Source organism: Taudactylus pleione, unplaced genomic scaffold, assembly GCF_031769625.1.
Source record: "Taudactylus pleione unplaced genomic scaffold, aTauple2 ptg000390l, whole genome shotgun sequence".
In the NCBI taxonomy this organism is placed as follows: Eukaryota; Metazoa; Chordata; class Amphibia; order Anura; family Myobatrachidae; genus Taudactylus; species Taudactylus pleione.
The window spans coordinates 666,744-678,157 of record NW_028284791.1 but is presented as its reverse complement, the minus strand read 5'-3'; the positions used below and the strand labels follow the sequence as shown (position 1 = coordinate 678,157).

Below are 11,414 nucleotides of genomic sequence, written 5' to 3'. Positions count from 1 at the left end.
ATGCAGAGCTGTGATACATAGAGATGCAGAGCTGTGATACCTAGAGATGCAGAGCTGTGATAAAGAGATGTAGAGCTGTAATACATAGAGATGTAGAGCTGTGATAAAGAGATGTAGAGCTATAATACATAAAGAGATGCAGAGCTGTAATACATAAATGCAGAGCTGTAATATATAGAGGCAGAGCTGCATCTCTATGTATTAAAGCGCTACATTTCTATCACAGCTCTACATCTCTGTATTACAGCTCTGCATCTCTAGAGACGCAGAGCTGTAATACATAGAGATGCAGAGCTGTAATACATAAAGAGTTGCACAGCTGTAACACAGAGACGCAGAGCTTTAATACATAGAGATGTAGAGCTGTAATACATAGTGATGCAGAGCTATAATACATAGAGATGTAGAGCTGTAATACACAGTGATGCAGAGCTATAATACATAGAGATGTAGAGCTATAACACAGAGATGTAGAGCTGTAATAAAGAAATGCAGACTAATACATAAAGAGTTGCACAGCTGTAACACATAGATGCAGAGCTGTAACACATAAAGACGCAGAGCTTTAATACATAGAGATGTAGAGCTGTAATACATAGTGATGCAGAGCTATAATACATAGAGATGTAGAGCTGTAATACACAGTGATGCAGAGCTATAATACATAGAGATGTAGAGCTATAACACAGAGATGTAGAGCTGTAATAAAGAAATGCAGACTGTAATACATAAAGAGTTGCACAGCTGTAACACATAGATGCAGAGCTGTAATACATAGAGATGTAGAGCTGTAACACATATAGATGCAGAGCTGTAATACATAGAGATGTAGAGCTGTAATACATATAGATGCAGAGCTGTGATACAGAGATGTAGAGCTGTAATACATAGAGATGCAGAGCTGTGATAAAGAAATGCACAGATATACACAGATCTTAAGAGATGCAGAGCTGTAATACATAGAGATGAAGGGCTGTAATACATAGAGATGCAGAGCTGTAATACATAGAGATGCAGAGCTGTGATACAGAATTGCAGAGCTGTAATACATAGAGATGCAGAGCTGTGATACATAGAGATGCAGAGCTGTGATACATAGAGATGCAGAGCTGTAATACATAGAGATGCAGAGCTGTGATACATAGAGATGCAGAGCTGTGATAAAGAAATGCACAGATATACACAGATCTTAAGAGATGCAGAGCTGTAATACATAGAGATGAAGGGCTGTAATACATAGAGATGCAGAGCTGTAATACATAGAGATGCAGAGCTGTGATACAGAATTGCAGAGCTGTAATACATAGAGATGCAGAGCTGTGATACATAGAGATGCAGAGCTGTGATACATAGAGATGCAGAGCTGTGATACCTAGAGATGCAGAGCTGTGATACCTAGAGATGCAGAGCTGTGATACATATAGATGCAGAGCTGTGATACAGAGATGTAGAGCTGTAATACATAGAGATGCAGAGCTGTGATGAAGAAATGCAGAGCTGTAATACATAGAGATGCAGAGCTGTAATACATAGAGATGCAGAGCTATAACACAGAGATTTAGAGCTGTGATAAAGACATGCAGAGCTGTAATACATAAAGACATGCAGAGCTGTAATACATAAAGACATGCAGAGCTGTAATAGAGCTGTAACACAGAGATGTAGAGCTCTAACAGAGATGCAGAGCTGTAATATGTAGAGATGTAACACAGAGATGTAGAGCTGTAATACATAGAGATGTAGAGCTGTAATACATAGAGATGCAGAGATGTAACACATAGAGATGTAGAGCTGTAACACATAGAGATGTAGAGCTGTAACACAGAGATGTAGAACTGTAACACATAGAGATGTAGAGCTGTAACACAGAGATGTAGAGCTGTAACACAGAGATGTAGAGCTGTAATACATAGAGATGTAGAGCTGTAATACATAGAGATGTAGAGCTGTAACACATAGAGATGCAGAGCTGTGATACATAGAGATGTAGAGCTGTAATACATATAGATGCAGAGCTGTGATACAGAGATGTAGAGCTGTAATACATAGAGATGTAGAGCTGTAATACATAGAGATGCAGAGCTGTGATACATAGAGATGTAGAGCTGTAATACATAGAGATGCAGAGCTATGATACATAGAGATGTAGAGCTGTAACACATAGGGCTCTATTTATTAACATTATTTTTACTCCCTTTTCACATTATTTTAGTTTCACCTATAGTTATTACAGGGCAATTGGAGTAGAATTAGTAAAATTCTACTCCAACCCCTAAGTATCACTTATTTTTAGTAAAGCAGATCGCATTTCCCATAATTGTAATGGGAAATGTGATCCGACCAGAGTTACTAAAAATAAATTTTTAAAAAATATCGGGGAAAGCCCCTTGATAATAACGGTGGCGTTATCCAGGGTCTCCCCCGGTTACCGGGCTCCCACTCTGCTCTAACGGGGAGTGCAGAGGCGGGAGCCGGTACCAGTAATCAGCTACGTGGGGGGGTGGCTACTACTGGGGGCACCATTATTGGGAGGACCTCTACTGGGGGGGGCTATTACTGGGGGCACCATTATTGGGAGGACCTCTACTGGGAGGGCTATTACTGGGGACACTTAATCGGGAGGGGGTACCTCAACTGGGGACCACTACTTGGGGGGGGGGGACTACTACTGGGGGCATTATAAAAGGGGCCTACTACTAGGGGCACTGCACTGGGGGGACCACAACTGGGGGCAATAACAGGAAGGACCACTACAGGGACCACTGGATAGAGGGGGTCACTACTGGGGGCCTGCATCAGGGGGACCACTACTGGGGGCACTGCATGGGAGGGGGGGGGGACTACTGCTGGGGGCACTATATAAGGGGCTTACTGCTAGGGGCACTGCACTGGGGGAACCACTACAGGGGGCACTAGATAGGGGGGGGATCACTACTGGGTGCCTGCATAAGGGGGGACCACTACTGGGAAAACTGCATGGGGGGGGACTACTGCTGGGGACACCATATAAAGGGCACTGCATAAGGGGATACCACAACTGGGCGCACTGCATTGTGGGGACTGCTACTGGGGGCACTGCATACGGGGGAACACTACATGGGGCACTGCATTTGGGGGGACCACTACATGGGGCACTGCATTTGGGGGGACCACTACATGGGGCCTTCGGCGCGCTCACATATCGGGATGTTAGGGGGCTCCCTTTTCAAATTTGCCCTGGGCTCCAAATACCCTAGTTACGCCACTGGCTGTAATACATAGAAATGCAGAGCTGCAATACATAAAGAGATGCAGAACTGTAATACATAGATGCAGAGCTACGATAAAGAAATGCAGAGATCTAATACAGAGATGCAGAGAGACGTTTGACTCTTAGCCAATCAGCGCTAAAGTGTAGGAAGCCTCATGGGTCCCGTCTTTCTCCAGGAAGCGCTGTTATGTACACAGTATTTCCGTACAGTGCTTCCGGGTCCGTGGGTTCTGTCATTCTCCGGGAAGCGCTGTTATGTACACAGTATTTCCGTACAGTGCTTCCGGGTCCGTGGGTTCTGTCATTCTCCAGGAAGCGCTGTTATGTACACAGTATTTCCGTACAGTGCTTCCGTGTCCATGGGTCCCGTCTTTCTCCGGGAAGCGCTGTTATGTACACAGTATTTCCGTACAGTGCTTCCGGGTCCGTGGGCCCCGTCATTCTCCGAGAAGCGCTGTTATGTACACAGTATTTCCGTACAGTGCTTCCGTGTCCATGGGTCCAGTCTTTCTCCAGGAAGCGCTGTTATGTACACAGTATTTCCGTACAGTGCTTCCGGGTCCGTGGGATCTGTCATTCTCCGGGAAGCGCTGTTATGTACACAGTATTTCCGTACAGTGCTTCCGGGTCCGTGGGTCCCGTCATTCTCCGGGAAGCGCTGTTATGTACACAGTATTTCCGTACAGTGCTTCCGGGTCCGTGGGTTCTGTCATTTTCCGGGAAGCGCTGTTATGGACACAGTATTTCCGTACAGTGCTTCCGGGTCCGTGGGTCCCGTCATTCTGCGTGAGGGACCGATGATTTTGCTATTTAGCCAAGTATTACGGATGCGTGTAAGGGGATGTGGGCGTCCTTATGTTAGGCTGCAACAGCATCGCGATTGCAATCAGTAGTATATTACGATTATGGAGTTGCGATCACAATAGCGATCCTTACTGAATCAGGCCCACAGTGTTAACATATTCGGTGTCCATGTACTGTCTTTTTTAAAATATTTTCTTCTTACCGGGGATGCGGGTGCTACTGGGCCCTTACTGTCTGGATATGGTGGCACGTGAGGTTCTCCAAGTACTGTCATGCCAGAACAGGCTTGCTGGTACCTGTAGTCCCACTGAAAAGAACACGATTACTAGCTTTCATCCATTAACCCTGCACTCGCCGTAAAGAACAGCCCTGGGCTTTACACCCAGCATGACCAGGATAGGGGCATGACACCCGGGCACGCCCCCAAAACGGCACAAATCCAGAGTGTGAACTCACAGGCACGGGGCCTCGTCCCCTTTCATAGTCACGCAAGGGTTCTAGAGGCACTGCAGAGGGTGTCACCGTCTGTTGGGACGCCTTTGCGATAATGCTTTCAGAGTTTGTTGTATTTAATCTGTTCCAAAGAAACCTCACTATAGAGATAGAGACCCGAGATATTATACATGGCCGGCAAGGCGGTCAGCATTAAGTAATACCGTTTGGTGCATCCTGCTACGCCACCATTTGTCGCACCATCAAAACTTGCACCAGCCCTATGGGAAGGTGCAGCTTCTCGTCCATGTACGGCCTTCTGTGTGTATACAGCCACTATCACCAACAGCCCTGCGACACCATGAGACAGACCACCTGCGTGTGCGCGCTAAGATACCTCCCTGTTACTGCCCACTACACTCCTTCCTGCTCGCGCCTGATATCACAACTGCAACTCTGTATGGATACAATTGGGACGTATGCTCTGTGCAACTTTGACGCATGCACAGTAGCAAAATAATTGCCCCACTACAAGCGACATCGGCAGTGTGTCCACCTCAGGCCGGCAGTCACACCCACTTTATACTACTGTAACTGATATCGATGACGCCTTACAGAGGTGGAAATACACCCCCCCCCCCCCCCCCCTCACAATTCATGGTCAATGGGGATATAGAAATGGGAGGAGAGTATACAGCTTGTATATATTTAAAGCACCAAAGTCATTATGGTCTCTATATCTCCTCGGCCTGGTGTGTGTGCCCCACTACAAAAATAAAAGTTTATTTGTAATATTTACACAAATCATCTAAAAAACACAGCAATAACAGAATCAGACTGAATAAAACAGTTCTCAGTGTTTGATGTTTAGGTAGGTTTTTTATTATTATTATTATTATTATTGTGGTCTGGTTTATAGAATTTGAACGCGGAAAGTTCATTGTATCTCATCAATGTCCGGTCATATCTGTCCATAAATAATGTTTACATTCAGTAAAAAAAACTGCGGCCATAAAGCGATTCTGCTCAGGAGTAAACAGATTGAGTGATGTCAGAGAGATTAACCCAGGAGAACCGCGCCAATGTCAGAGTGGTTACAAAAGCAGAACGAGAAAAAAAAAAAAAAAAAAACACAATAACTTGCAGTGAGGCTGTCGGCCTCTCACCGTTGTGCCAGCAATGAATGGGTAACGACCATGCAATCTTCAACGTCTGGCTTTCTACCATCGTACTGAGTAAATCCGTCTGTCGGACGGCTCCATTATTATGCCAGGAGTTGCATACGTATATGAGGTACAATAGAAGTAAAGCAGATTTTGTACAGCTTGTTGTTGAACAATATGGCAGCACTCAAGATAAACGTGTTAAAGTTGTGTTGTACACATAAACCACTGGGGGGCACTATAGAGAAGATTTGGGAAACCTGTGGCTCTACAATTGTCAAAGAATCTCTAGACAAGCCATCACAGCCTCCGACTAGTGGTATTGATCAATCGCACCTGTAATGGAAGAGCCTGCTGGGCCTTGTAGTTCCACAACAGCTGGCGAGACAGGTTGGCTGTGTCCAAGTTGGGAGGCTGATTGAAGGTGGACCTGTCACCAAGACACAATGGGGCAGATGTATGAAGCTCTGGGAAGTGATAAAGTGGAGAGTGATAAACGACCAACCAATCAGCTCCCAACTGTCATGTTCCAGGCTGTGTTTGAAAAAAATGACAGTTGGGAGCTGATTGGTTGGTCGCTCTCTGTCAGGCCCTATGAATATTAGGTTGGCAATAAACTAGTGATGTCAATGGTTCGAAGCAGTTTCATTGGCTGCATAATCGTTCAGCTCACAAGATGGCTGCCTCCATCGATGGGGACGGGTCCACTTGAAAAATAAAGCTCACAGCAAGTCCGTTCCCAACCTAAATACCCTGATCCAATGGACGTTCCAGTTCCAGGGCTCACCCCTAAGACCACGGCCAACCTTACAAGGCAGCAGAGGAGGTTTATATGGAGGCATGTTGGGAGTGGCACAAAGCTGGCAGCACAGAAGGTAAAAGGGGGAGGCTATGAAATGTTCCAAAGAAAAGGCTGGTGATTGCAACCAATCAGATTCTGTTATTTTTCTAGTGCAGTTTACAAAATAAAAGCAGTAATCTGACTGGTTGCTGTGGGTCACAGCATTTTTTTCTTTGGGAGGCGTTTTAAGAAACCTGCGCAATGTAAACCTGATGAGAGGACACGTATCGGACATATAGATGGCGAGGGTAAATAACTGCGCTCCTGACTGATTAGTGCAATGATTGGAAGCATAGTGTTTATGCTATTTGTGAGGTGTGCATAGATAGGAATTCTGTCATTGGGAAGGAAGCAGGGCGGGTGGGGGGAGCTGAACCCCCTCCCAAACAAGGCAATGAGAGCATAAATAATTTCCAGTGTTATCATTATCCTTTACCACAGTAGTTTATATACCGGTAGCTGGCTATCCATTACACACAATGAGTGGGGGCTGTCTACGCTCCTGACACAGGTGGAGTCCTAAAATATCACAAGTCAATAACAAGTATGATGTCTACGATGCTATGAGTGCACCACTTTCACCAGCAGGGCGGCGCTCACTGCATCAAAGAGAATGTACCACAACCTTCCTAAGATAAGTGCAGCCAGCAATGCTCACTTTTTATTTATATTTTAATATTACAGTACATAAAAAAAAAAAAAAAAAAAAAAAAAAGAAATTGATCACCACATAGAATTGCTCTGCTGGAGACGTCTGCGATTCCCTCCGTCCAGGTCACTGCTGGGCAATACTCTGCTGCCTGGCGCTTATTGTGCTACAGCTTCATCACGCTTTCATGTGAATGCAGATCAGGAACAGTTTAATAAGACTAAAGCTGGTTTGTCACTTTATGTAACCTAGAACCCATAAAGATTTTATACAGCATAAAGTCTGCGTTTCCTCTTTCACACACAGGGTTTGTGGCCCGACGTTGGCGCTGCCCTCCAGTAAAACGACAGCGTACGGAATACTGTCAGGAAGCAGGTGCTGGACGATTATCTGTCGTCTTTATTTCTTCACTTCAGTTAATAATTTAGGAGGAAAGTGGATCGCCAGTTCTCCGAGGTCCAGCTGCGTGATCCTGTGTGTTCTCATACAGCGCGGGTGGAAACCCAATCAGAACATAAAGACTAAACATGGACACGTGTGGCTGCTATAATGATTTGCGTGTACGGACAGAGGATACCGGCATCTCTCTGCTGTGCCCGGGTTGATGAAGCAAACCAGCAACATCCAGGAGGTCTCTGGAGCAGAATATTTACAAGACGACTCTGTGCCCACAGACTGCAGGTTACTAACAGGCCGGGTACACACTGAAAGAAACAAATGACACATTATTCTGTGCTGCTAGGAGACCCTGCACCTTCCATATCTCAGTCTCTGGCTTCCTGCTGCCTCCATTCCCCTCCTCACATCATGTCACTGCCCCTGTCACATGCAGCACTGTCCTCACTAACACATCACTCATCTCCTGATATACTCTGTGCTGCTGGGGACCCTGCTCCTCCCATTATATAACTCTCAGTCTGTGACTTCCTGCTGTCTCCATTCCCCTCCTCACATCATGTCACATGCAGCCCTGTCCTCACTAATACATCACTCATCTCCTTATATACACTGTGCTGCTGGGGAGCCCTGCTCCTCCCAGTATATAACTCTCAGTCTGTGACTTCCTGCTGTCTCCATTCCCCTCCTCACATCATGTCACTGCCCCTGTCACATGCAGCTCTGTCCTCACTAATACATCACTCATCTCCTGATATACTCTGTGCTGCTGGGGACCCTGCTCCTCCCAGTATATAACTCTCAGTCTGTGACTTCCTGCTGTCTCCATTCCCCTCCTCACATCATGTCACTGCCCCTGTCACATGCAGCTCTGTCCTCACTAATACATCACTCATCTCCTGATATACTCTGTGCTGCTGGGGACCCTGCTCCTCCCAGTATATAACTCTCAGTCTGTGACTTCCTGCTGTCTCCATTCCCCTCCTCACATCATGTCACTGCCCCTGTCACATAAAGCCCTGTCCTCACTAACTCATCTCCTTATATACTCTGTGCTGCTGGGGATCCTGCTCCTCCCAGTATATAACTCTCAGTCTGTGACTTCCCGCTGTCTCCATTCCCCTCCTCACATCATGTCACTGCCCCTGTCACATGCCACCCTGTCCTCACTGACACATCAGTCATCTCCTGATATACTCTGTGCTGCTGGGGATCCTGCTCCTCCCAGTATATAACTCTGTCTGTGACCTCCTGCTGTCTCCATTCCCCTCCTCACATCATGTCACTGCCCCTGTCACATGCAGCCCTGTCCTCACTAACAATCATATTTGCAGTGACAAGATCAGCTCTGTCTGCGTTTGAATGGCTGCAATTGTCCCGTCCCCACTTGCTTAAAAACTGAAGACATCTGAGGTGTGTAGGAGACAATAGTTTAAATACAATACAGTGCCCTGACTTTAGAGAACATCCCCCTATAACAAATAAATGTAATATTTCATAACAGCTTAGTATGGCAAAATAGATAAAGACAGAGAGAGTTGGTAAGGAGGACAGGACAGGGGCGTATTACATGCTTTTCATATTCTGCACTAGAACTTCTCTGACAGTGATAAATGATGTGCTTACCATTGAAAGCCCCCAACTGGTTCTGCAAATCGATGACGCACCAAGAATGTAGCGACTGCTTCAGCGACCTGCTCAGGAGGGGAGATTCCATCAGTCTGACAAAAGAACTACACACACATATATCTATCTATCTCTATCTCATATATATATATATATATATATATATATATATATATAATCTTTAGCATTATAACTACACATGGTGGTGCCTGTAGAGGTATGCTGTAACATTACAGATCAGCTCCGATCTGTACAAATTCAGAGCCCCTACAGTCTAATACAAAGTGAGACCTTGTACAGACTAAGTAGCATTTTTCTGATTTTGCAAAATTCAGTAACATGGAACACTTACATTTTATCAGGACGACATGTACATTTTACCTTTACACATTAGCTATATAATAAAATCGAGTGCTGATAAAAAATATCATCAGGTAGGCGTGAGACGTGAGCATGCACGACAGACGCCTTCAGAGGGGCATGGCCGATATAACCATCCATGTTGTTAGGCATGATATGAACGAGTAGGGGGAACCAGGAACAGAACGCTACCCCCTCTACATCACCATTTGAGGCCTATGCAGGTTAGCAGGATTGTAGGTCCCAATGCAGTAATGCTGATCTGCCCATCACCATTTCTTTATTATCTGGTCCTTTATTATTTATTTATTACCAGTTATTTATGTAGCGCGCACATATTCCACAGCGCTATACAGAGAATATTTGTCCATTCACATCAGTCCCTGCCCCAGTGGAGCTTACACTCTATATTGCCTATCACATGTACACACACACACTATGGTTAATTTGTGTTGGGAGCCAATTAACCTACCAGTATATTTTATAGTGTGGGAGGAAACCAGAGCACCCGGAGGAAACCCACGCAAGCACAGGGAGAATATACAAACTCCACACAGAGATGGAGCATTCACATGGTCAGATGAACGATTGAATGGTTTCTGACTGCAAACACATCAGATGTCAGATATCGTTATCTGACCAGCGGGAACGCGCATCGTTCATCTGACAAACATGTCAGATTTTCCTTCAGATATGAACGATTTTTAAAATCGTTATCGTTCATATCTCACAGAAAATCTAACCGTGTGTATGCACCATTAGGGCCGTAGCGGGAATTGAACCCACGACCTCAGTGCTGTGAGGCAGTAATGCTAACCATTACACCGTCTGTGCTGTCCTTACACTGTTATCAATAAATGATGACCAATAATAAATGCAAATTACTACTGTATGTTTTCAATGTTTCATGGTTATGGATTTGTTGAGAAGACTGGGCTCCGTTATTACAGACCACAAACTCATCAATGGCATCTGCCATTATGGAATATAAGATGGCCCCTGCCTACGTAGTTGCAATAAAGAGATAACTGCAAAATGTATCTACATTTTCACACACAACATCAATGAGACAAGTTCTTATTTTCTAAGGCATGTATTCATTTATAGGAGCCGCTCCTCACCGCCCTCTGCTGGCCCACAGACTGTAGTGCAGGCATGCTATGTGTTTGCCCTAAGCTGCTTGCTTAGGGCCAGTTTTGCTCCTCTGGCCCCTGTGTATGGATGTGCATGGGTGCGTCTCAGCTTTTTGCAGATCTGTGTTTAGTGCGGTGAAGTCCTTCTCTGTCAGGTTAGACCCCAAAGTGAAGTCTGTCAGTCTGTGTATAAGCCGGGCCAGCTGCTCTGTTCGCACAAATATTTTAAGCCCTTTTTTGGCCTGAAACATGACGCTCTTCAGATATAATTATATTAATTTCTATTACGGTTTATGTTCAATATTTTTACAGAAGTTTTCCTTGAAAACTTCCTGGTACCAGTAGTGCTATTTAGTGCTCTGTCTGCCGCAACGGTTACAGATGTGTCCTCGTACACTTGGAGTCTTTATGCCATACGGCGCAAGACGCTTGGCGCCGCTGAGACGCTCCCAGGGAAGTACTGTTGAGTCTTAGTCGCAGCGCAAAGCCGGTCACGGTGTACTAGAGACGCTGGGCTGCAGCTATATCCACACGGTCGCAGAAGAAGCACAACAGAGCACGGCGTGAGGAAGAGACGCGGCCGCCTGCATCTTACAGATTCAAATTTAGTCGCACATACAGTAGATGTACACCCCGGTGATCGGTGACCGCTAACAATGCAGCTCTGTCATTGCCAGTTGTTTTATTTATGCGAATAAAGATGCTCGGTGCAGATAAGTGGCACAGGACCTGGCTCCCAGTCCTGGCATTCTGGTTGTAC

General features: G+C 45.5%; 1 protein-coding gene across 1 annotated transcript in view; it reads right to left on the bottom strand.

The window, feature by feature from the left end:
- Nucleotides 1–7,120: 7,120 nt before the first annotated feature.
- The window catches only part of PPME1 (protein phosphatase methylesterase 1), a 37,472-nt gene continuing 33,178 nt past the window's right edge, over nucleotides 7,121–11,414 (bottom strand). The window contains exons 14-15 of the mRNA XM_088445842.1: nucleotides 9,162–9,229; nucleotides 7,121–7,843 (exon numbers count right to left, since the gene is read on the bottom strand). Of these exons, the coding sequence (XP_088301968.1) occupies nucleotides 7,825–7,843; nucleotides 9,162–9,229 (87 nt within the window). The 3' untranslated portion in view covers nucleotides 7,121–7,824. The remainder of the gene's footprint in view (nucleotides 7,844–9,161; nucleotides 9,230–11,414) is intronic.